General features: G+C 32.3%; 2 protein-coding genes and 1 pseudogene across 3 annotated transcripts in view; 1 reads left to right on the top strand and 2 right to left on the bottom strand.

Moving 5' to 3' along the window:
- The window catches only part of LOC145269249 (large ribosomal subunit protein uL3-like), an 84,969-nt gene extending 58,772 nt beyond the window's left edge, over nt 1-26,197 (top strand). The window contains exons 4-7 of the mRNA XM_080124874.1: nt 18,369-18,504; nt 20,168-20,354; nt 25,236-25,714; nt 26,101-26,197. Of these exons, the coding sequence (XP_079981000.1) occupies nt 18,369-18,504; nt 20,168-20,354; nt 25,236-25,714; nt 26,101-26,142 (844 nt within the window). The 3' untranslated portion in view covers nt 26,143-26,197. The remainder of the gene's footprint in view (nt 1-18,368; nt 18,505-20,167; nt 20,355-25,235; nt 25,715-26,100) is intronic.
- LOC145269251 (uncharacterized) lies at nt 1,299-3,728 on the bottom strand (annotated as a pseudogene). The gene has a single exon (XR_013864968.1). The product of XR_013864968.1 is annotated as an uncharacterized LOC145269251 (transcript).
- On the bottom strand, nt 4,884-7,323 carry LOC145269248 (uncharacterized). The gene is made up of 2 exons (XM_080124873.1): nt 5,821-7,323; nt 4,884-5,693 (listed from the first exon to the last, which is right to left on the bottom strand). The coding sequence occupies exons 1-2, from the start codon at nt 7,079-7,081 to the stop codon at nt 5,368-5,370; spliced, it is 1,587 nt and encodes a 528-aa protein (XP_079980999.1). The 5' UTR covers nt 7,082-7,323; the 3' UTR covers nt 4,884-5,367.
- Nucleotides 26,198-26,881: the final 684 nt, after the last annotated feature.

Below are 26,881 nucleotides of genomic sequence, written 5' to 3'. Positions count from 1 at the left end.
TTTACAATATATGATTAAACAAATATTTAATGTAATAATAACAATAATAACAAACCAAAACACGTCTTCTTTATAATATAAGTTTTTTATTCCGTTTTGTATAAAATAAACGAAGGTAACACTTTAGGATTGACATTTCCTATTTTGCAATGTAAGATTTTAATCAAATAATTTCTTATAAATTCTTCAAAGATGTGAGAAATTAAGCAGAAAGACAAAGAAATTCCATTTGCATTTATTGAAATAAGAAATTGAGTTTATTTTAAATTCAGGGGGAACAAATTAAGATAAGTTTGCAAATGTCTTTAAAACAAGAAAATAAATAAAATTTTCCAGCGTACATTTTGAAATCAGAATAAAAGTTTAAATAATTTTATTTAAAACAAAATAAGAAAATATAAATTCTCTTTAGACAGATTTAAATTCCAGAATAAAAAGTTTTTCAATATTTGTCTTTTTTTTTTTTTTTTTTTTTTTTTTTTTACAAGAAAATAAATTTTTCCAGCAGACAGTTTGAATTCAGAATAAAAGGTTTGGATTCAATTGTTTTTAACAATAAAATAAGAAAATCTAAATTTCCTTGGACAGATTTATAAAACATGATAGAAAGTTTGCAATAATTTTTTTTTTTACAAGAAAATAAATTTTTCCAGCAGACAGTTTGAATTCAGAATAAAAGGTTTGGATTCAATTTTTTTTAACAATAAAATAAGAAAATCTAAATTTCCTTGGACAGATTTATAAAACATGATAGAAAGTTTGCAATAATTTTTTTTTTTACAAGAAAATAAATTTTTCCAGCAGACAGTTTGAATTCAGAATAAAAGGTTTGGATTCAATTGTTTTTAACAATAAAATAAGAAAATCTAAATTTCCTTGGACAGATTTATAAAACATGATAGAAAGTTTGCAATAATTTTTTTTTTTACAAGAAAATAAATTTTTCCAGCAGACAGTTTGAATTCAGAATAAAAGGTTTGGATTCAATTGTTTTTAACAATAAAATAAGAAAATCTAAATTTCCTTGGACAGATTTATAAAACATGATAAAAAGTTTGCAATAATTTTTTTTTTTTACAAGAAAATAAATTTTTCCAGCAGACAGTTTGAATTCAGAATAAAAGGTTTGGATTCAATTGTTTTTAACAATAAAATAAGAAAATCTAAATTTCCTTGGACAGATTTATAAAACATGATAGAAAGTTTGCAATAATTTTTTTTTTTTTTACAAGAAAATAAATTTTTCCAGCAGACAGTTTGAATTCAGAATAAAAGGTTTGGGTTCAATTTTTTTTAACAATAAAATAAGAAAATCTAAATTTCCTTGGACAGATTTATAAAACATGATAGAAAGTTTGCAATAATTTTTTTGAACAAGAAAAACAAATACATTTTTCCAACAGACATGTTGAATTTGGAATAAAAGGTTTTAAATAATTTTTTGTGAACCAACAAAAGAAAATCTTTATTTTCTTGGATAGATTTAAAATCCAGGAGAAAATGTTTAGAGTATTATCTTTTTTTTACACAAAAATAATTTAAAATTTCATGTACTAATTTTACATTCGGGATGAAAGTATAATTTTAAAACAAGAAAATAAGTACAATTAACAGTAAGTTATATATTAGAATTAACCAATGGAAAAAACAATTCATTTAAATTTTACTAAGAATAAGATTTTTCCTATAACTAAAACTAAATTTATTTTGTAAAAAAAAAAAAGGCAAGGATGTAGAAAAAATTAGATAAAAATTAATTCATTATTTGCATAGTCTGCGGCAAATTCGTATTTAGTTAATACCACCTCTTCAATTACTTCATCTTTATCATATTCTACAGTGTACTTGTTATTTTCAAAACTAATTACTAGACCGTTGAATTGTTCTTCTACATTATTATCTTCCCAGATATGTAAAATACTCCTACCTATGATACTGCCTAACAAAAGATCCCTAATTTCTACATGATCTGGGAACTTCTCTATCAATAGGTTATTTGGAAGAGATGGACGATTTCTTTCTAGTTTTTTAAATTCTATTTCTAATTGTTTTCTATGTTTATCGGAAATTCTTTTCTTAACAGTTGTATTTAATGTTTTTTTATATTGTGTATTTACTTTATGGTCTTCTGTGCTCTGTTTAATTGCTAAACTTATTAATTTATCCTGAAATTCTACATCTATTTTTTCGCCCTGGAAGAAATCTAAAACCTTATTTCTATTTGCTTTGATGAGATTGCTTATTGTAAAAGTATCTAAAGTAGATGAGGACTGTTTCCTACCACTATACTCACCAAAGACACTTTCTGCTTCCATAGTGTGTAACCTAGCTGAGGCCAGAGCATCCGTTCTTAATTTATCTACCCTAGCAAAACTAACTGTATACTGCCTTTGAATGACACCGATGATAGCTTCTAAAGACTTTTTCATCATCGATGTAAACAAGTCACAATATTGGGAAGGAGGACGCCTCATCAATTTACCTAAATCCTCATCCAAGTCAATTGGATTCCCAAAAAAATCAATAGTTCTTTCTAACACTTTCATGGGATCTTGAACTAAAATCTTTAACTGATCAACTACACCTTCCACTATCTGGATCCTATCTGTGAATGTATACTGATCTTTCAAGGATGTGTAAAAAGCTCTCATCCAAGGACCTGAAAGAAGCTTACCTATAACACCTAAAACCTGTAACTCTAAGTATGCTACTTCATTCCCAAAGGCAGATTCTAAATTTTTGCACAAAGATTTCGAATTCCTAAAACGCCTTAAAAATGCTAAAAAGTCTTCTCTGTGTAAAGTAAACCAAAGCTAAATGAAAAATTATATTAATTCTATTACCTCTATATCTAGGAACTACCTTAACTGAAAATTTATCTCCTAAGAAATCCTTAAACTCTTTAATTAAACCTAAAGTATTATTATATCTAAGAGAAGACATTTTCATAATTATCTGATGTCCTATACAATCCTTGCCACTAAGGACTAATTCACTAACACTAGCATCCTCAAAATGTTTCAATTGCATACATACCTCCTTTGTAATTGCTTCCAAAGGATGTATGTTGCAATTGAGCTCTATTAATTGCTTTTCCCATTGCAATTCTAATATTTCTACAGTACGGTGATTGACAGCTGCTCTGTCTGTCAAACACGAGCCAATTTTTTCAATTAATTTATTTTTTATGCTAATTGCTGGTTCACCAAAAATTTTAGAGTGTACCTGAGCCAATTTACTAATGCAGTCATTGATGTGAGTTGCATAGTCCTTTGCATAACCACCAGGTACACTCTGGACGGCTATGACATGGGTTGATTCAGGCGTTGTCAACATGACATTATTAATATGTTCGCCATCCTTCGTGGTGGCGTCAAAAACCAAAGTACACGCATCAGAGTTAAGGATTTTATCCACAGTCATATAGTCTGCAATAAAACTTAACTCTGCTGGCATCTTAAATACTGTAGCTGCTGAAAAAATTTTACATTTTTCATTTAAAAAATTACAAAGAGAATTTACCAAATGTGGCAAATTCTTTGTTGCTACATTATGCATTTTACAGATATAAAATAAAATTCTTGAAAAATACTTAGTTTTGTTTTTTGTAGTTTTTTTTTTTAAATCTGTCTGCGTGGAAGTACTTTTAAAGGTTCTGGTGGTGGTACTGGGACGACTGCTGGTGCTGGTAGAGGGACTACTGGTGGTGGTGGTAAAGGTAGTACTGGTGGTGGTAGAGGTAGTACTGGTGGTGGTGGTGGTAGAGGTAGTACTGGTGGTGGTGGTAGAGGGACTACTGGTGGTGGTGGTGGTGGTGGTAGAGGGACTACTGGTGGTGGTGGTGGTATGCACAGGTTCGTTGCATAAATTAATGAAATTAGGAGACTTTGACGGGAACAAAAATCTCTTATATTTTTTCATTTTTTGGCAGACATAGGCAACCCTATGGAATGGAATTACCGGAAAACCATTTTCTACATTTCTGTTAGTTGCCCACTCTGATATCTCCTTCAGTGGAAGATGTTGCTTTAGCTTGTACAGTAAGTGGCCACACAAAACTGGTCCATTCCCTTCAAAATTTTCATACTTCATTAAAATGGAGTTCATTAATGAAGGTTTTTTATCCTGAAAATATATAGAAAAAGAATTCCTATCAAACTTGGAACTTAATTTTTCAGATTATATAAAATTTATGAATATCGAAACAATTTCAATAATCCCAAAAAGCAAATGCTACAAACAAAAAGTTATTAGAATCATTACATTTTGAGTTTCTAACTTGTCAAAAAACATAACAAATGTTATCAAAGGCAAGATAAGTTATTTTTCTACGAAACTGGATATATTTTTTTGTGTTTTTATTCACTGTAACAGTATTTTGTCTATATATTGAATAAAAACGCCAAAAATATATCCAGTTTGGTAGAAAAGTAAATTATCTTGCCTTTGATAACATTTATTTGTTATGTATTTGTTTTTTGATAACTTTTTAATACAAACGTAATAACTTTTACTTTACTGTCGAAACTGTCTGCAATAAAGTTTGTCTAAAATATTGTACTCAGTTTATGGGAAAGAGCATAAAATTTCACATTGACCCTGAACATATCGTAAAAATAGAATTATTAGAAAAATTAGGCTATGGGCCCAAAGGTCAAAATCCCTCTAGATTTTTGATTCTGTGACCTCGGTTGGGGGTGGAAGAAAAAATGGTGTCAAATGAATGCCAATAGACTCCTGAACATCATATTTTTTTTCACAAGCACAAATGTTGCGCATTAATGAAAACGGCGGCCATATTTAAAGATGGCCGACAATCATCAAATAGAACATTATGACTTGCTTAAACCTTAGTAGCACACAAACCGATAACAATACAGACATCTAGTTTAGCACATTTTATTCCCAATTTATTTCTTCATCATTTAATACATAAATATTGGACTTAATATATTTACTATGCTTCAAAATAGGGAATATTTTTCTAAAAAAGCTTTTTTCAAACATCTTATTTGAAACAACTTCAATCTTTTCTGTGGATAACTAAAGAAATAGATTTACATTTTGATATTTCTCATGTAGAGACACCTATAGTCTACCAATATTATTAGTCATACAAATCTATTGCTATATTTTGTATGTAACAAGGTCGTTTAAACCTGAGGTAGAGCTGCGATTTTGTGTCATTTTTTATACACATCAACTTGGTAAAATATACAATGTTTGTCAATTTTCATTAAAAAGTATTTTTTTGAATCTATGAATAATAACACAGATTTAAAGGACAAAAAGGCATTTTTAATGAAAGTTAAACAAACATGTTAGTAAATAAGATCATATATGCTTTTATTTAAAACTGATCACTGCTTATGCCACTTCATCATCGTCGTCGTCATCATCATCAGTGTCATCATCATCATGTCCAATGTTTTTACTAATTTTATAACAAGAATCTCTTGCACACTTGCACATATCTGTGCATGGGACCCTGTTTTGGAGACATGTACAAATGTTAACGTCTTTACAATGACTTTTTTTACATTTGGCAGAGCAGTTAATTAAATCCATTAAACTGTCTGGAGCAGGAAGAAGATTCATCCAATGGATTACTAAATCTCCATTTTCTATCTTCCATCCATGACAATCAGGGGATGGTATATCAGGATTTGCATGGAGGCTCCTTTTATAGACACCTGAAAAAAGAAAGAAATTAACATTAATATTGAATAATTTTCATCCTTTCTAATAAGCAAATAACAATGAAACTCCATATATTTAATTTTTACATATAATTGGAAATTAAATATTTATAAAACGTACCTGCTTGATAGTTAGCTCGCTTGATGTGTTCACTCAGGGCATCTTGATTTGGAGGCATTGTGATTTCCAATTTTCTTTGGAATCTAAACATGTTGTATCTGGCTTCATTCACACTTGTGACATTTTGTTGGCCATACAACCTGCAAACAAACATTTCCAATGATTTTGCTGTGTCTGGTTTCACATAAAATTCATTACCAAGATCACTGAATGCGTAACAAAACTCATTCTCTCTCAGTAATAAACTAAGTGCTTTCTTTTTGCCCTTTCCGTAAAATGAACTGACACTATCACATCCTGTAAAACAATGTAGACCAATCAAGGCTTGACTGACAGACTCTCCAATGTTGTATTTTATCATCTTGATGTCTATTGTTCGCAAATTTGTTCCTCTTCCTATGTGGAAGTATAAATGTGCGGGAATAAGATTTTGTAAAGAAACTCCAATTACAAACACATCGGTATCAGGACTCATAATGATTACATCCGTACTAGTGTTGGCTGCAAAAGAAGCATGCAAATAAATCCGTGTATCAGCTTCTTCTTGTGAGCTACAAAGTTTTGTCTCTTCTAACCGGATGACAATATCACTTGCCTCTTTTCCAGGTGAGAAGGAATGACATTTCTTGTTATGCGCCAAGAATACCTTCACTCCTCTAAGCTCTGATGTTGAAACATTAGACCATGTTTCATCCAAGAATTCTATTAAGGACTTTTTATTCTCTCCATTTGAAAGAAATGTCTTCCATTGCTGAGGAAGGAGCTGACCATGGATTCTTATCTGAGAGCTAGTAGCAGCTCTTTTATCCCTCTCGATATTTTTTATAGAGATCTGCTGGTATGTATCAGTAACAAAATGAATTTCTTTAGAATGATTCGATTTTGCCCTGTTCACTAAACTTTTCAAAATAACAAGAGCAAGATTAAGAAATGTTTTCTCTCCTTGTAATTTGTTCAAATTTAATTGGTGTATCAGCGACATACCATCCACTATATATATGCCACCTACTATAGGGTTCTCAACAATAGGATTGTTAGCATGGCTTTCTAAAGCATGAAGTAAGTTTGCTTTATTAGTTTTAACCAACGATCCATGTGAATTTGCAAGGGACAATGGTAATGGACCTAAGGAATATGACAGTAATTCTTGAAGATTAATGTTCCGGATTCTACCAATCACAACCAATCTTGCTAGGAGATTTCTATCTGCTTCCAAAGTGATATCCTTTCCGTGGACATGATGATTTGATTTTTTAGACATACTGGAGAATGTTTTTAAATTCTAGTTTTTTTTTTTTTTTTTCTTTACAAGTGAAATTTTCTAAAACAGATGCCAACTTTTATGTACATATTCAATTGTTTGAAAAGATATTAATGTAGATTAACACCCTCATTTAAATCGCTCCCTCCCCCGAGAAGAAAAAAGATTGTACAACTTAGAAGTTTACAAAAAAAAAAAAAAAAAAAAAAAAATTAAAAATCAATTAAATTGAATAAATATATTTTAGAATTTAGAGGTGTTGACCTTTTTTCTAGTGAAGATAAATTCTGTGCATTTTTTTATTGGGAGAGGAGGGGGTAAATTACAATCTTGGCACTCAGACTTAGGGTTAATGGTAAAAAAAAATTAACAATAGTCTCCAGGAAATGGAGGATGATTTTCCATTAAATTTATATACGAAATGTTACTCTAAATCCATTTTTTCCTACCATAAAATCTTTCATGCTGTTCAGTTCACACGTACTTGCCTAAGTGAATAGAGGGAGTATAAGAAAAATTGTCTCTTTCCAAATACGTATCAATAAAAATAAAAATTATTAAAAGCTTAAACTTACCTTCGAAAACGTTATCAGTATTCTTTTCTAGTTTTTTCTGAATTCTTTCAATTTTCTGATAATCCGTGAAACGTGCATAACAAGTTTGGTGAAACCCAACACGAGGTGGTATTTCAGTTGAATCACAGCTTATGTCAAAGTTTGTTGAAAAATTCAAATAAAGTTTAGAATTTAATTTAAAAAAAAAAAACACCGTCTTTTTTTTTTTTTTTTTTTTTATAAATAAAACTAATTTGAAAATTTCGATGTTCGAAAAACAGTCCATAATATGTCAATATAAAAATTCTATTTTTGTTTGATAAAAAGAATAAAACAGTTAATAAATACAAAAAAAAGCCCATTAAGTTCTAATAAAGCCTGTTTGAATAAAACTTATATAAAAAAAAGGTTCATTCTATACGGTTTTGATCATCCGTAGATAAAACCTCACTTCCGGCAAATGGCTTTGTAAACAACGGGTGACGAAAGTTAAACATAACCCAAATTTTTAGTTATTAAAATTATTAATTCTAAAGATTGTCCCTGTACTTTGTTGATTGTGATTGCAATTCCCAATTCCATTGGCATTTTCAATCTCTTAAATTTGAAATGGTAGATCTGTTGGAATCATGGGAATGTTACCTGAGCCAATTTACTAATGCAGTCATTGATGTGATTTTCATAATCCTTTACATAACCACGAGATACACTCTGGATGGCTACGAAATGGGTTAACTCGGCGTTATCATAAGATGTTCGCCATCCTTTGTGTTGGCGTCAAAAATCAAAGTACATGCAACAGAGTTAAGTATTTCATCCAGTCATATAGTCTGCAATAAAACCTAACTCTGCAGGCATCTTAAACACTGTAGTTGCTGAAAAACTTTTACATTTTACATTGAAAAATGTACAAATTGAGTTTTACCAAATGTGTGAAATTTTTTATTGCCACATTATGCATGTTGCATATATAAAAAAATAATTCTGGAAAGATATTTAGAACTTTGCTCATTACCTTGAACTTTTTTTTATAAATTTCTGTAAAATTGAGGCCAAAAGTGTCTGAGACTGAAAGAAAAAATCCTTTTCAAAATTGAGTCTTAATTTTTCAGATTAGATAAAATTTATGAAAATCGAAACAATTTCAATAATCCCAAAAAACAAATGATAAAAACAAATTTTTAGTTATTAAAATTTTTAATTCTAAAGATTGTCCCTGTACTTTGTTGATTGTGATTGCAATTCCCAATTCCATTGGCATTTTCAATCTTAAATTTGAAATGGTAGATCTGTTGGAATCATGGGAATGGTCGGAATTGAAAGGCCCTGTCAAAATTGTTGCTTCAATGATGTTTGTCATAAAATTTTTTACTGAAAGTGTGCCATTACAAAGCTCAGGCTGGTTAATATTTTGTAACCTAATTGGTACGCTAATTTTCAATTGCAGTACATGTGGTGGAATCCTTAGCAAATCTAGTGAATTAAAAAATCTGGATAATTGATTGCTCCGTCCGCTTCAACAATGGTGTCAATTGACTTGTATGTGAATAACTCACCATGAATATTCAACTGAATACTTATTTGGTGCACGAATAGCTCGTTCACTCAGTCAACTGTGATTCTTAGTTAATGTGGATGTCCGGGAATACTTTTTTTTTTTTTAAATTCCTCTTTTGATGTAACTAAATGACAGAAGTTGCATGGCAATTAAACTAACTGGCACTGTTCCGTTCCCAATTTCTAACAATTGTTTTGAAAAGATCTCTGATTATTTTGCTGCTGGACACGCATATTTATACTAAAATTTAATGTTTTCACATTTTTCCAAAAAGTGGAGTATTTGAGGCAAGCATTTATTTCATCTGCTGGTATTGATCGAGGAATTACAGGTAATGTTTGCCTGAAATCTCCAGCAAACAATATTACTGTATTCCCAAATCTATCATTTCCCTGCAAATCTTGTAATGACTGATCAAGAACCTCCAGTGACTTTTTTATGTGTGCCAGCCATTGTGCATTCATCCCAAACAATAAGTTTGCATTTTTTCAATACTTTTTCCATGCCTGATGTTTTTGAAATATTGCACATGGTAGTTTCAATAATTGCATGTTTAAAGGAAGTTTCAATGCAGAATGATCAGTTCGTCCACCTGGTAGCAAAGTTGCAGCTATTCCAAAAGCTGCAAGAGCTGAGGCTATGACATTTTGTGATCAAATGGCTGCCAAAATAAATTTAATTAAGAACGTTTTACCACTTCCTCCTGGCGCATCTAAGAAAAATATATCTCCCACTCCATTATTTACAGTCTGCATTATTTTGTTGTAAACGTCTGTTTGCTCAGGTGTTAGCTTAATATTTGCTTGCACATACAACAAAAGATGATCTGTGTTGTAATTTTGTTCCCTACACAATTCTATATCAGCGAAAGCAGCAGCAGATCGAGTCGGTGAGGTCCTTCCCAATTGAAAGAGGAATTTGTTTGCAATTTCTAAACATAAATTTTCAATTCTTATCAATGCCTCATAGATTTCTGATGTAAAATCCAGGTAGGTATTTGTACTTTCATTGTGTATTTGATGAAAAATGTCTTCGGCCATGTTTGATTTATATTTCTCCCATAACTCAACAGGAGATGAAGGGGAGCAACTGGTCAAGATGATTGCAAACAATGCACGAATTGATTAGGATGTTACACGCATCATTAATGCATTCATCCCAATGTCCGTCATTTCACCGTTTTGAAAGTGTATCAAGATTCAAGATGGCAACGGCCACACAAATGCACAAGTGGAAAATATAAAGATATAATATTAAACTGGGTACAGTGAAGCTATTTGCTGGAATAAACTTTCTAGTGGCGTTGCCGAAAACTTCTGCTTCCACATAAACTCGGCCAAGTATGAATTTATAAATTCATTATGTGTGCCACATTCCCTTTTGTGTCTTTTTTTTGCTTCCGCCCACATCCTTTCTACGTGGTTCGTTGTGGCGCCGGTTAGTGGATTTACAAAATTATATGTGTGATTCACACGCAAATGATTGTAGCCTATGGCTCCCAGCCTGTCATAGGCACGTCAAAAATCAGACACAATTGTTGTGCCTGGCCGAATATAGGATGTTATTATTGGCAACAGTGTGGCGGCATCTCTTTTCGGCACTGGCACCAAAAACCCAGATTTTGTGGAAGGCTCATAGCCTCCAAATACCCACTGCTGTCGTACTATGCGGCCAACATTGTTCTACCGACGCGAAAAAAGACTTTACGACACACCTCTCACCACCAAGTATTTGGGGGGTGCCTAACAAAATGTTCAATGCACACATCTCTTAAAAACATTCGCCAGTCGGCGATTGTGTGGTTAGATTCTATCCGACATTCACTTCTGACCCATTCATATGTGGCTGAATTTTTAACCCATAAAAACAGAATTTCATATTTTTTTTTAAGAGATGTGCGATTGCGAAAAAAAAACTTCCGTTTCGAATCGATTGCTATTTTTTACACCTGTAATTGTGACACACCCAAAATGAACCCATCTGGAATTGGGTGTGTGTGAAATAACATTTCATTTCCACAAGAACATATTTTGTATCCAGAAATCAAATTCTGTGATTGTAGGAAATCGATGGTGGCGGCATTGGTTTGTAATAACAAACATAAGTCTTTGAGATTTAAACCATCGACATCCATATTTTAATCCAATTTCGGAGAAATGCACGCGGGAAGAATGGTTCCACTGCGCATGTTTCTAAAATTATCTCGTCAAAACCTTAAATCTCGAATTTTTGTGCATTTTTTGGGGGGAGGGGCTAATTTGGCATAATAGTGCCCATTTAATAGTATTATCTTGAAAAAATAAAAAAATTACCAAAAAAAACAAACAAGAACAAAAAAAAAAGTGTGCCGTATTTTTAAGTTTTATTGCGTTGTTTTTATTTGCTTTTTTTATTTCATCGGTGAAAAGGCCAAACAGAAATTTTGATGGCCAAACTGCTTTAAAACTCTCTATAAAAAAAAGGGAAATCCCCCTACTTGAACTTTATGTTTGGTTAAGAATCAAGATGGCTGAATTAATAATTACTCGCTTGTAGCGTTGATTTTTTTCTTTTTTCGCTATAAAAAAATAACTACTTGATGAAATTACGTGATTTTTTTCTGTAGGAAAACTTTATCCCATGACGAGTACGTACGTATTGTTTTAAAAATATTTCCATTTTTTAATGTCAATGGAAAACTGCACAAGAACCATAAATTTAATTAAGAACGTTTTATCAGTTCCTCCTGGCGCATCTAAGAAAAATATATCTCCCACTCCATTATTTAGTCTGCATTATTTTGTTGTAAACGTCTGTTTGCTCAGGTGTTAGCTTGTTAATATTTGCTTGCACATACAACAAAAGATGATCTGTGTTGTAATTTTGTTCCCTACACAATTCTATATCAGCGAAAGCAGCAGCAGATCGAGTCGGTGAGGTCCTTCCCAATTGAAAGAGGAATTTGTTTGCAATTTCTAAACATAAATTTTCAATTCTTATCAATGCCTCATAGATTTCTGATGTAAAATCCAGGTAGGTATTTGTACTTTCATTGTGTATAACCAATGTATAAATAATAAACCTTATAACGTACGTACTTGTCATTGCATGTACATGTCACATTCCAAAAATTACGTACATCGATCAAGTGGTTTTTTTTTTTTTTAATTTTTTAATTATTTTTTTTTTTTTTTTTAAAGAAAATCAAATATTAAAGCACAGTTAATCGAGAATAAGTCGAGCGCCATGTTGGATCGACACTACGTCAGCTAACGCCACCTAACAGCCAAATGCGATCCACGGATCAAAGAAGGGGGAGATAATTGACATTATGTATCCCCCCCCCCCTGAAATGGCGAAAAACAAACTTTTTCCTATTAAAAATACAAATTAATAAAGTAACAATAACGACTTCTTTTCCTTTTTAGGAATGTCCGATTCAGTTATTTATTTGGAATAAAATGTCCGAATCAGTTATTTATTTGGAATGGAAAAAAAAAAAAAAAAAACTGATAAATTAAGACGACTTCTTTTCCTAAGAGTCAATAAATTAATAATTTCAAATACTGATTTCATGTCCGAATCAGTTTTTTTTAAATAGACTTTAAGCGGACATAAAAACAAAATGTCGAAAACAGTTATCTTTTTTTTTTTTTTTATGGAGAAACATTATTTGGAATAACAAAAAATATAAACTGATAAATTAAAATAACGACTTTTCCTAAGAGTCAACAAAATAATTTAAAATACTGATTTCTCCCTTGTAAACAGTTAAATTGAGCATTTAAAGGGGATACAGTTCCGCTATCTGGCAAAACAGACTTTCTACATCTTTTACACCTCAAATTAAAAAAACTAAAGTTCAAATTAAAAAAAACAACTTCAAATTAAAAAAAACAACTTCAAATTAAAAAAAACAACTTCAAATTAAAAAACACAACTTCAAATTAAAAAACACAACTTCAAATTAAAAAACACAACTTCAAATTAAAAAACACAACTTCAAATTAAAAAACACAACTTCAAATTAAAAAACACAACTTCAAATTAAAAAACACAACTTCAAATTAAAAAACACAACTTCAAATTAAAAAACACAACTTCAAATTAAAAAACACAACTTCAAATTAAAAAACACAACTTCAAATTAAAAAACACAACTTCAAATTAAAAAACACAACTTCAAATTAAAAAACACAACTTCAAATTAAAAAACACAACTTCAAATTAAAAAACACAACTTCAAATTAAAAAACACAACTTCAAATTAAAAAACACAACTTCAAATTAAAAAACACAACTTCAAATTAAAAAACACAACTTCAAATTAAAAAACACAACTTCAAATTAAAAAACACAACTTCAAATTAAAAAACACAACTTCAAATTAAAAAACACAACTTCAAATTAAAAAACACAACTTCAAATTAAAAAACACAACTTCAAATTAAAAAACACAACTTCAAATTAAAAAACACAACTTCAAATTAAAAAACACAACTTCAAATTAAAAAACACAACTTCAAATTAAAAAACACAACTTCAAATTAAAAAACACAACTTCAAATTAAAAAACACAACTTCAAATTAAAAAACACAACTTCAAATTAAAAAACACAACTTCAAATTAAAAAACACAACTTCAAATTAAAAAACACAACTTCAAATTAAAAAACACAACTTCAAATTAAAAAACACAACTTCAAATTAAAAAACACAACTTCAAATTAAAAAACACAACTTCAAATTAAAAAACACAACTTCAAATTAAAAAACACAACTTCAAATTAAAAAACACAACTTCAAATTAAAAAACACAACTTCAAATTAAAAAACACAACTTCAAATTAAAAAACACAACTTCAAATTAAAAAACACAACTTCAAATTAAAAAACACAACTTCAAATTAAAAAACACAACTTCAAATTAAAAAACACAACTTCAAATTAAAAAACACAACTTCAAATTAAAAAACACAACTTCAAATTAAAAAACACAACTTCAAATTAAAAAACACAACTTCAAATTAAAAAACACAACTTCAAATTAAAAAACACAACTTCAAATTAAAAAACACAACTTCAAATTAAAAAACACAACTTCAAATTAAAAAACACAACTTCAAATTAAAAAACACAACTTCAAATTAAAAAACACAACTTCAAATTAAAAAACACAACTTCAAATTAAAAAACACAACTTCAAATTAAAAAACACAACTTCAAATTAAAAAACACAACTTCAAATTAAAAAACACAACTTCAAATTAAAAAACACAACTTCAAATTAAAAAACACAACTTCAAATTAAAAAACACAACTTCAAATTAAAAAACACAACTTCAAATTAAAAAACACAACTTCAAATTAAAAAACACAACTTCAAATTAAAAAACACAACTTCAAATTAAAAAACACAACTTCAAATTAAAAAACACAACTTCAAATTAAAAAACACAACTTCAAATTAAAAAACACAACTTCAAATTAAAAAACACAACTTCAAATTAAAAAACACAACTTCAAATTAAAAAACACAACTTCAAATTAAAAAACACAACTTCAAATTAAAAAACACAACTTCAAATTAAAAAACACAACTTCAAATTAAAAAACACAACTTCAAATTAAAAAACACAACTTCAAATTAAAAAACACAACTTCAAATTAAAAAACACAACTTCAAATTAAAAAACACAACTTCAAATTAAAAAACACAACTTCAAATTAAAAAACACAACTTCAAATTAAAAAACACAACTTCAAATTAAAAAACACAACTTCAAATTAAAATACACAACTTCAAATTAAAATACACAACTTCAAATTAAAATACACAACTTCAAATTAAAATACACAACTTCAAATTAAAATACACAACTTCAAATTAAAATACACAACTTCAAATTAAAATACACAACTTCAAATTAAAATACACAACTTCAAATTAAAATACACAACTTCAAATTAAAATACACAACTTCAAATTAAAATACACAACTTCAAATTAAAAAAATCCAAGTTTAAATTAAAAAAATCCAAGTTTAAATTAAAATTTTATTACATGATAGATAAACCATTTATTCTCCAACAGGGAGGTCCTCTTCCCTGAGACATCTAGCGTGATGGCGTTGAACCCGATTACAGAATGCCTGAGACATGGCAGGAGTTACCACTTGGTAGGCTCGGTCGATGGCGGTCTCCACAAGACGAAGACGGTGCTCCACTTTTGTGATATCTTCCGGTTGTGGCACATGTATAACGCTCGGTAGATCCCTCTTGATGACGGCTTTGATGGCTGACCAGGCCATTTCGATGGGGTTGAGAGCCGGGCTGTATGGAGGCAAGCGAATAAACTCCACTTCTGCAAAAGCTGCCTGGTCGTGTAGTTGTTCCACTCGGGAATGGCACGGGGCGTTGTCAATTACCAAGGCTACCTGTCCGGCATCATATCCCATTGCGAAGACAGAATTGAGTAGTTCTGCAACCCATTGGTTGACATCCGGGTGCTTGTAGGCGCCACGCCTGCGGGTGAAGTTGATGAGTCCCTGTTGACTAATACCAGCAACCATGTGAATATTTGGACCTTTCGAGCCTGGAACATGTAGCACCACTCTCTGGCCCCTCGCGGATCGTCCAACGGTCCGAGTACAAAATAAGTTCACGTTTGACTCATCCAAATACACCACATGTTTACCAGCTCCCAATGCGGCCATAACCCTTTCTACATAGATACGACGTTTTACCTTATTCTCCGGAGTGTTGACATTCTCGGCTTGCTTGTGAACCCGTTTTACAGTGAAGAGTCTACCATCGAGATGGTTATTTATGGTAGTAACGCTGATTGGGGGGTTGATTCCATGCATCTCCGAAATCTTCAAGGCCAACTCCTTGAGAGTGATGGTAGGATCTTCTCCGATTATATCAAGCATGTTGTTGACCATGTCCGGATTCACTTTCCCATGTCGCCTTCCACCCCGCGGCTTATCCTCCACGTCTTGCCCCTTGACCTGTTTATTCACCCAGGCGTACGTGGTGTTCCTATTTATCCCACAGTTCTCTGCGACAGTTGTCCAGTCCCTGCTATTTCGAGCGGCTTCCAGAATCCGACGCTTAGGAGAATTTTGATTGCGTTTGTACTGACCACGTACTGTGCCTCTCTTGACTCCTCTACTTGATCGCACAACTACCGGAGATCCATTGTTATTTTCCATATTTTAAATTATTGTAATGTTAATTGTTAGAAACTTTTCTTTTTTTATTGTTGCGAGCAACTACAAGTAATAGTGGGTAATTTGCATAAATGATGTTATGCAAATTACCTTACAAAGTTTGAGTATGAATAATTCTAACATAATGTCACGTGCTTTTAAATTGAACTTGGGTTTATTTAATTTGAGGTTGTCTTTTTTTAATTTGAAGTTTAGTTTTTTTAATTTGAAGTTGTGTTTTTTAATTTGAAGTTGTGCTTTTTTAATTTGAGGTGTAAAAGGTGTAGTTTTGTTATTTTGGGTAAAATTCAACTAAATGTCCAATTTAAATCATTATTTTCTCGTGAAGTGAAGACATGGTCCATTGTTTCTTTAGAAAATCAGGGACGTCCCAAAATTTGGCGTTATCTATTCTAAGAAGTCTTAGTAATGATTCTGTAGGCGAAAGCAATAACATTAAATTCCAAATAGCCAATGAAAAACTTTCCTTTTGTATAGCCAATCCAGAAGTTGTTCCAATGAAAATTGCTTCCCTTATTTAAAAGAAGAAAAAACAAAAAAAAAACAAACACATTATCTTGTGCAGAATCTTGCTAATTTTTTTTTATTTATTTTTTTATACATTTGTATATTAAGATGTTATGGATAATTTGTATTTTTTGGATAAGTTTTGACAATACACGTACTTGGGTAGAGAAAAAAAACGGTGCAAGTATTTAAAAAAAAAATTTTTTTTAATTTTTTTTTTTAATTAAATTCAATTTTTACAATATTAAATTACTAGGTGAAACTACAAAATAGTGCTAAAAAAAAATCATTGTCAGAAATTGACAGTTTAAATATTTCAATCTCCTTCAAAAAATTAATCATCCTGACGCTATCTAAAATATCGGAAAAGATTTATTTTTAAAAATTTGTATTTACATTAATTAACAAGTTTATTTAATTTTGTTTTTGATTAATTGCCATTTTTTTCATTTAGTTTTGTGTGTAAGCCACCCAAATTATACCTTTCAAAACATGCTTATTTTTGCTATATGAATGCTGGTTATCTCCCTTAGATCGGAGTATCTGTTGACATCCCCCCCCCCCCCAATGTACTTATAATTTTTGTACTACATACAGGGTGGGCTAAAAGTCAATGACCTATTTAAATTTTGAATAGGTTTTTTTTTTTTTTGTTTTTTTTTTTTAAATTATAGTATCATAAAAATTATAGTAAAAAATTAAAATAAAAATTATAGTATCATAAAATAACGCTGATAAACTTTTCCACTGTAGTAAACTTGAAACTTGTATTGTTAAATATGAAAAATAACATCCTGCAAATTCCTTCTATTTTCTGCTTCATAAATTTGAGCTCTTTTGATTACCTCTGCCATAACGTTTTTCTTATTTCTCTTATTTCTGTAGTAATGTTTTCTTTTAGCTCTAAGATTGAGGCTTGTTGACAAAAACCTTTTCCTTTAGCTGCCCCCCCCCCCCCCCCCCAAAAAAAAAAGAAAAATTGGGGTCTGGTGAGATCAGAAGAATGAGATGGCCAATTCATATGATTTGATTGGCTCTTTTGGGTTTGCATTATTGAGAGCCTTGATTTTGATAATAAAATTACATAATTTTTGTATGTTGAACGATACTGAATTTTTCCATAATGTTCAGGATCTGAAAAAAAAAAAAAAAAAAAAAAAAAAAAATTAAAAACTGGTCAGCGACTTTTGGTCCATCCTGTATCTGCAGAAGTATTAAGAAATGAAAAATTGGAGGGGGGGGGGCATCATAATTATCTTGATGGCTTTGTAGCACCCGAGTTATCTCGTCCTGTTTGAAAAGGAATTGAATTAAAATGTTTCCATATCCGTTTTTGAGGTACCAGGTTGATGAGCTGAATTGCTTCAATTGTGTACATAGTCTCCGCTCACATGTGCGTGATGAGACTTGTTAACAAGTAATGACTATTTTGGTTTTTCCCCTCCTCCATTCCAAAGGTCCTCCTCTAAGAGGAAAGCTTTCACAAAGCACAAGAAAAAGTGTCAAGATGAGGCTGGCAGGAAGTCTATTGAGAATGACTACAAGAAGATTGTCCGCTACTGCACCAGTGTCAGAATCATAGCTCATACCCAGGTAAGTTTATATCTCTCTCACCTGCATACAAATGTTCCAATTATTTTATTTACAAATTCCTCTTTGCAAGAATACGAGGTCTCCACTTTTTTTTCTTTTTTTTTTTAATCAGTCCACTGCCTGATTTCTTCTAATGCTCTTGCTGCCTTCCTACTGATGCACAAGCGTTGATTTAGAAAAGAAAAATTGTCAAAAAGAAAAAAAAATATATATATATATATATATAAAAAAGGCAAAATGTGTGTGACCATTTCGTGTATGTCTGGCAAAGGCTTTTCTCGCACACGGTCCCAGGTTCGTTACTATCGCTTATAACTGTTTATATAGGTCCTATATAATAATATCTAAGATTTGGGAAAGCGCGTCGCGTATAGATTTATTTATGTCAACTTTTACAAAAATTATTGCTATTTTGGCTGCTCGCGTGTTGATTTGGCTTTTTCGTATAAAAAGCAAAACTAATTCTAGCTAAATCAACTTTTTCGGCATCGTGCCAAGAAATGTCCAGAAGCAATCAGCTTTGATCAATGTTGTACATCAGACAATTGCTATTCAATCTGGACAATTGGGAGCTGGTTTCCCCCCTCCCCAACATCTGTGGGGGGGGGGGTCAAATTTGGGTAAACAAACCCAAACGCTGTCTCGCAGCTAACTGTGACTTCTATTTGACCGTAATTAGGTCAAATCGAAGCAGCAGAGTTAACTTTTATTGCAGACACCTGTTTTTAATAGTTAAATAAATTCAATCGTGTTTCCGTTGTATGTCGCGGTGGCCCAATGGTTAACGTCACATTTTTTTTTTTTTTTTTTTTTTTTTTCACACTTTAATTTCCAACTTTTCGATCCTCATATTCATCTAACAAAACTTTTTTTTTTATAGTTTAGTTTGATTTACTCAAAACACCCGGCATCACCGGGTACCCGTGCTAGTTTAAAATAAAAGCCAAAAATTGTGGTCCCCAGGTACACTTGAAATAAAGCTTTAAAAATTAAAATACTACTTCAAGGTTTACAAAAGCACTTGATGGATGAATTTTGATCCTGGAACCCTTTATTCAAGACGTCTCTTATGAATGAGGACAAAGTTTTTTGATGTTAATCTAAAAAAAGCAAATTACTAGAACTTCAGTGTTTTTAATAAATAGTAATAAATTTTAATGAGGAGTAAATTTTAATGAGGAGTAAAAAAAAAAAAAAAAAAAAAAATCTTCCAGTATCCTGTGATCCAATACATTTTGTTGGTACTGGTTCTTGTCGGATCATCAGTTAAGCAATATTGCATCTAGTTGGGACCAGATAGGTGACCATTTAGGAATACTAGGTGCTGTATGTAGGATATCAACACATCCTTGCCAGGACCATAAAACCTAACACAATCTCACAGGAATATACGTGCGATTGTGGACCACTCTTTTACTGGAGTTTCTCCCAAATTTTGCTCTTTCTGGGGATAAACCGATTTTCGACATACCTATGGTGAATGTCGCTGGATTTCTTTCACATGTGCACAAGAATTTTTTTTCTTTTTTTTCCTGAATTTAAGAATAGCTCATAAAGGTTTTGTAAACGTTTTGCTTAAACGATCCTCCGATTGTAATTTTTGAATATTTAAAAAGAAATAAAAAATAAATATAAACACTTTTTCTCTCCCACCATTTTCCAGATTCGTCTTTTGAAGAAACGCCAGAAGAAGGCTCATATTGCTGAGATCCAACTGAATGGCGGCACGATTGCAGATAAAGTAAAATGGGCAAGAGAACACCTTGAAAAGCCAATTTTTATCGCAGATGTCTTCCAACAGGATGAACTCATTGATATTATTGGTGTGACTCAGGGTAAAGGAATGAAAGGTAAGGTTTTTTTTTTTTCCTCCACCCCTTTATTGCTAACGGTTTTTTATGACCCCGGCTTAGACAGAAGCTAATTAGGAATTCATAAAACTTAGGAACATAGCGATAGTTAGCCAATACAGAACTCTGAACATGTGATACGTGTTCGTTCACATAATTCTGAGACAGCACGTTCAGGACTGCAGAACACAATACGAAAGAAGATTGCCGGTACATCTTTGAGCAAACAACGATGTGATTATGCAGTGTCTAACATGAATGTGTATCGTCACCACAGGTTTGATCTGTTCAGCTGCAGCACAGGACAATATTTAAGCACTGCAGTTGGGGTAAGAACCATGCAAATAATCTGTAGGCAACAAATACAACATTCTGGCAAGTAGACAGCAAATCTAATTCAAGCAGATCGTATACTTAGGTTGAACATTGTGACAGGAAATCTATATAATTATATAACTCAAATGACCTTGTAGCGATGTATGTAACCCACTTTCCGGTTTACAACATCCGGTTGCGCATGCGCGCATGACCTGCACACTGAAATATTACCGTTATTATTTTGAAAGAGTGGGGTTTAAAATAACTTAAACATAATGCAGAAATGAACAATGTTAAAAAAAATAAAAGCAGATATATCAAAATTTGAATTAAACTATAATATTATGGTATCTGTTTCGGTGCACATTTACCTATAAGTATGGCCAACCACTTATTCAGTAACTGTAAAAAAAAAATTTTTTTTTTCCCTCCACTTTAATATACTTTCATAGAAATGTTTCTGTATCAAAAAGTGTCACGCTCATACATGAATTCCATAGCTAATATAACTTACTGACCCAACGGGTCACGGGTAGTCTAGTAAGTATTATATATGCGATAGCATATCGTCATCTGAAACCTGAATGATGCAGTATTTCTTTACTAGAAACAGTTCCAGAATAAAAACCATGGAAGATATTTTTGTTTTCTACATATGCTTACAAGCAAAAAGCCACATAATAGAATCTTTGGGTTTGTATTACTGTACACATAGATTCGAAAAAGTTGTCAAAAAACAAATATATAACAAATAAATGTTATCAAAGGCAAGATAAGTTACTTTTTTGCCAAACTGGATATATTTTTCGTGTTTTTATTCAATGTAACATATTTATTCAGCTCGAAAACCATACAGTGTTTACCGATGTATTGGAACATTCAAGATGGCGTCTTATTCTCTCTTTAACATGGTAAGTTTGGGAAAAGATGTTATAAATAAAAAAACCGGATAAAATACTGTTAAAAACTCGCTGAATATGTTACCGTGACATATGTTGACATATATTCGGTGAGTTTTTAATAGTATTTTGTATAGTTTTTTATTTATAACACCTTTTTCCATACTTACGGTGTTAAAGAGGGTGTGAGACGCCATCTTGAATTTCCATTTCCTTCAGTTTTCTATTTTATGGGATGGGGGGGGGTTAATCTCATAAAGAAGGATAATACCTCCACCCATCAATCTATTGCTAAATTTTGTATTATAACTTAATTTGTATGGAATTTGATTTTATTCTTGTTCTCTCCCTTTTGCCGATGAAAAATTCCTCGGGGTGCGGGTCATTATCTGATGTTGGATTTTCATCAGCCATAAAACCAAGAATTCCAGAACACTTGTATATTTTTTCAAATTATATTTTAAAAATCGAGCAATTAAAACATCCCCCCCCCCCCCTCCAATGACCTGGTGAGAAATTAAAGGATTATACGTGCTCGCTACAGTATTTATATTAGTTTTTAACTAGAGGCCGGTGGCAGCTTTTTTTTTTTTTTTTTTTTTTTTTTTTTTTTTTTTTTTTTTTTTTTAATAATGAATATACCCATATCCACCCTCCTCCTTCCAAAAAGGGTCCCTATTTTAAGGCGGGGCTAAAAAGATATCTGGTTTCTGGGTGTGTCTTGTGTAGTTTTAGTTTTTTTGTTGAATGCACAAACGTCTTAAATGGTCGTTTTAACAAATCTTTTCATTGTTACAAAAGATATGATTAGCACAAACATTTCGTTAGAATTTAAATTGCATTTTGTGTATGTGATGAACCGGATGGAATTTTTGTCTGATTTCAATGCTGCAAAATCCCATCTTGCTGCCTTCCTTCTGATGCACAAGTGCTGATTTAGAAAAGATCTTGGATTTCAAGTTTTAACGACAAAACACACACACACACACACCCACAATAACACGCAGACACAAAAACAAACACTGCACAGGCACAACACATACACACCTCTTTTAAGATAACTTTATTCAACATTAAATGAGTGCAGTGATATGCTGCAAATCTCCAATTTTTATAGTCAATTTAAAAAGCAATTAGGTTATTTTCACTAACCTATTAATGCTATACAGTGACTAAAATTAATATTAACCTTGCTGTCTTTTGGATATAAACACTAATGCTGATTTAAACTTTTTTTTTTTTCTGCCATGGTTTCTGGAAAAATTGGATACAAGTCATTAAATGTGTATATGCCAATGAAGAATTAGTAATGTATAAAACTCAATATTTTCAAAATCTTGTCTCTTCTGAAACTAAGTCAGCTGCGCTAGAGGCCTCAAATTATTGGATTTTCTATGGACTGTTCTTATGGCTCTTTAGCCGGTTAAAATAGTTTTTAAGTGGTTAAAAATGGGTGAAAATTGAAAAAAAAAACCCATTTTGTACATTCATCTTCGTTTATTTTTAATCGGGTCATGTGTGTCACTTTGGTGCAGTGGTAACGTCACCAGCTATTGACTGCTAGTTTTTCTTTTGGTTTCGATTCTAGCTGATGGTACCCAAATACTTTTAAGAAAAATTTTTTCTTTTTTTTTTTATTTTGGAAATCCATAATAATATGAACAAAATCTAGATAAATTGAAATATATTTAAGCGTATTGTATGACTGGGCAAATTCATGATTGTAGAGTTTGTCCATGATCTGCAATATTTTGTCTTACCTCGATAAAGCTGGAATGTACTGAAAAGTTCATTGCATTATGGTATGTTTTCGTGTGTAAAACACAATTGGAGTGCATATGTTCTATGAAAAAGAATTGATATTGCCATCTATCGGCTGAAACCCGCAACGGGCGATAATCCATGGGTCCTGAAAGTGTTGTGCATTGTCTGTGTTCGCTATGTGAGAGACTGAGACTAGTGTCTCCACATACTTTTGTCTGGCACGGGTGAAGTAAAAGGAAAATTTGATAGACTTGGGCATTGATGAGCATTAAATCTACTTTTTCTGGGAATCGGGAAGTGAAACCTGTATCCATAGATGATTTTCATATTGTAGCCACAAAAATATTAAAGTAAAACCTGTATCCATAGATGATTTTCATATTGTAGCCACAAAAATATTACCCCCCCCCCCCCCAAGCATCAACATTTTTTGGTTGAAATTGCGCTTTGTGTATATGATGAATCGGATGGAACTCTTGTCTGATTTCTTTTAATGCTGTAAAACCCCATCTTGCTGCCTTCCTTCTGATGCACAGGCGTTGATTTAGTAGAAAAAAAAAAAAAAAAAAAAAACTTGTCAAAAAAGGAAATTAAAATAAAATCCACAAACTATGTTGTCCCAGCGTCAAATATTACGTTTCCAGATGCATATCGATGTCCTCTTGCTTTGGGTGAATTTCAGCAAAATGAAAAGTGTTATTTTTTGGGTCATTTTGACCCCTTTTTGTGATGCAAGCAGAACTTTAATAAAAAAAAATCTGAGAATGTTACATTTCCTCTCTGGGGTAGTTATAACTTCATGCAAAATTTCATTCTTCAGATGCTGCACTTCAATTTCTTGTTCTGTCAGTGGAGGAGAAATCCTTCACGACTGAGACAATTTTTATTTTTGTTCCTTTTCTCCACATTAAAACTGTCCCGTGGGGAGGCATTGTAAATAGGAAAATGTAATGAGTTTTGGGAGACGGGTGATTCTAAGGTCCAAATCAGACTAAGTTAATGAACCAATTATATTGGACAACATTGGGATTGAACCCTATACCATCACATTTGCTACTGATCTGACATCTGTTCATCTTTTTGGCCAACTATTCCTCGGGCTTTCTTTGGGTGGTTAACTGTGACAGAATAAGAACGCTGAGTCTCTTAACTGTATTCCCAGTAATTACCGCCTCCCATAGTTGTCTCACTACGTTTTGCCCAACTATTTCTCCAGTTTCCTTTTGGATAGGATTGAAACTGCTATCTTTGGACAATGCTCACCTGGAACTATATATTCAACGCTTCTATCTATCTACTGCGCCCAAAAAAGAAATAACACGTGTTTTGTAATTGTTCAGTCGGAAATCTTCAAATATTTTTTTCTGTCCCGTCAAATTCTTTTTAATTGTACAAGATATGCAGAACTTGGGAAAGTTTGTTCTCTGAAAGTTCACCTACTGAGCCCAATGGGACATGAAGATGTATCTTTAGTTGCGTTTGAGGTGATTTAATTGGATTCAGTTTTTTTTTTTCTTCCCCTCCCCCCCCTCACTCACTTACTTTATGTTTTTTAAACAAAAATAAAATCTGGACCCTCCCCCCAATCCTTGCCATGTTTTTTTTCCATTTATGAAATTATTACTTTTTTTTTTTTTATAAGGTAGTCTTTAAAAAAAAAAAAAAAAAAAAAACTATAAGAAATTTTTAAAAAATTGTATTTCAAAGGGAAGAAAATTCTCATCGCTAGAATTGTTATTTTAAACTTTAGCATTGCTGATCTCTTTGCATTTATTTACCACCATTTCTAAATATTCATTTTTATAAACAATTTAAGATTGTGATGGGGACTCTAATCTTATTGCGTTCACTTTAAGAAACTTTACTACTTTTAAAGATTATTTCTCTTATCTGATTCCAGGTGTGACCTCCCGTTGGCATACCAAGAAATTGCCGAGGAAAACGCACAAGGGTCTGCGTAAAGTTGCCTGCATTGGTGCCTGGCATCCAAGCAGAGTCCAGTACTCTGTTGCCAGGGCTGGACAGAAAGGCTATCACCACCGTACTGAAATCAACAAGAAAATCTACCGTATCGGACGTGGTCTTCACACCCAGGATGGCAAGGTGATCAAAAACAACGCTTCTACTGATCATGACCCTGCCGAGAAGTCCATCACTCCAGTTGGTGGTTTCCCTCACTACGGGGAACTGAACCAGGACTTCCTCATGTTGAAAGGATGTGTGATGGGAACCAGGAAGAGGATCATTACTCTCCGCAAGTCTCTTCTTACCCACTTCAGACGCAAGGCCTTGGAGAAGATCACCCTCAAGTTCATTGATACGGCCAGCAAGTACGGAAACGGTCGCTTCCAGACTCTGCTCGAAAAGAAGAACTTTATGGTAAGTGTTGTACTATTATCACCCCCCCCTTCTCTCCACACACACACACACTAAAGATTAGTGTCCTTTTAAAGGAGATATATACACGTTGGCTATTAAGGTTGACTCACATATTATTGATTGCTGAAAAATAGATTAGTTGGTGAAATTTAACTGACGGAAAAAAACATTCACGTTTATTCAGTTGTTCAAAGAATACAAGTGTTTTTTTAACCCATGAAGATTTTCCCGTGAATCGGTTCGATTTTAAATATTTCATCATTACGTGTCTATATTCCTTTCCAAATATGTATGACTGCAAGACTAGAAAGTTAAATTTGCTAGTGAATAAAAAATGACGATTATTTTTTCTGATTTTTTAATTGCTTTTTCTCTCTTCTTTCCAGGGTCCTCTGAAGAAGGATAGGCTGAAGGAAGAAACTGCCTAAACTGTTCAATGTATTACGAGGAATTTAAATAAAATGAATACCTTAAGACTTAAAACTTTTGCGTTTTGATTTTGTTCTTTTTACTTTGCCTCTGTCTGTGCTAGCTGTAAAAGCTATGACCTGTTGGCATTTATTTATTTTTTTCGGAGAAGTACCATCGAGGAATTTTGTACATGTTGCTTGGAAGTGATTCTGCCGATAGTAAAGAATGAAAGGTCTGCGAATAAGTCGGGTTAGAGTGAATCTTACCAATATTTACCAATCTTACCAATATTGAAATGCGGGTCAGTGATTGAAAATAAGTTTCCTATGTTCAGTTTGTGGAAATGATTGAAAATAAGTTTCCTGTGTTCAGTTTGTGGAAATGAAATCATGGAGAGTAGAAAACGCATTGTGGATGCGTTATCGGCAGCTCCTGTTACTCTCGCTTCTTCTTATTTGTCCCTCGGTCCTCATTTTTAATGAGTGATTTTTCTGACAAAGGGAGAAGAAAAAGCTGTTTTCTAGGTTGGCAGTATTTTGTACAAACAGTTGGCAGAGATGGCGGAAATTTTCTCTTTCTATGTCTATCCTTGTAGCCATGTCACTAGTAAGGGTGCTGGAGGTAAACGTTTTGTCTGGGCTGACGTTATCCGCCTGATAGTCAGGGACCCGAACCTTCAATTAACCACTAAGGAGGCTGTCCTATCAGCAGGTGCAAAGTACTGGGGCTGCTGTATTGCCATTTGGTGAATGGATT

Source organism: Euprymna scolopes, chromosome 45 (genome assembly GCF_053919585.1).
Source record: "Euprymna scolopes isolate OS-2025 chromosome 45, ASM5391958v1, whole genome shotgun sequence".
Taxonomy (NCBI): Eukaryota; Metazoa; Mollusca; class Cephalopoda; order Sepiida; family Sepiolidae; genus Euprymna; species Euprymna scolopes.
This window is presented reverse-complemented; position numbering and strand designations above follow the sequence as displayed.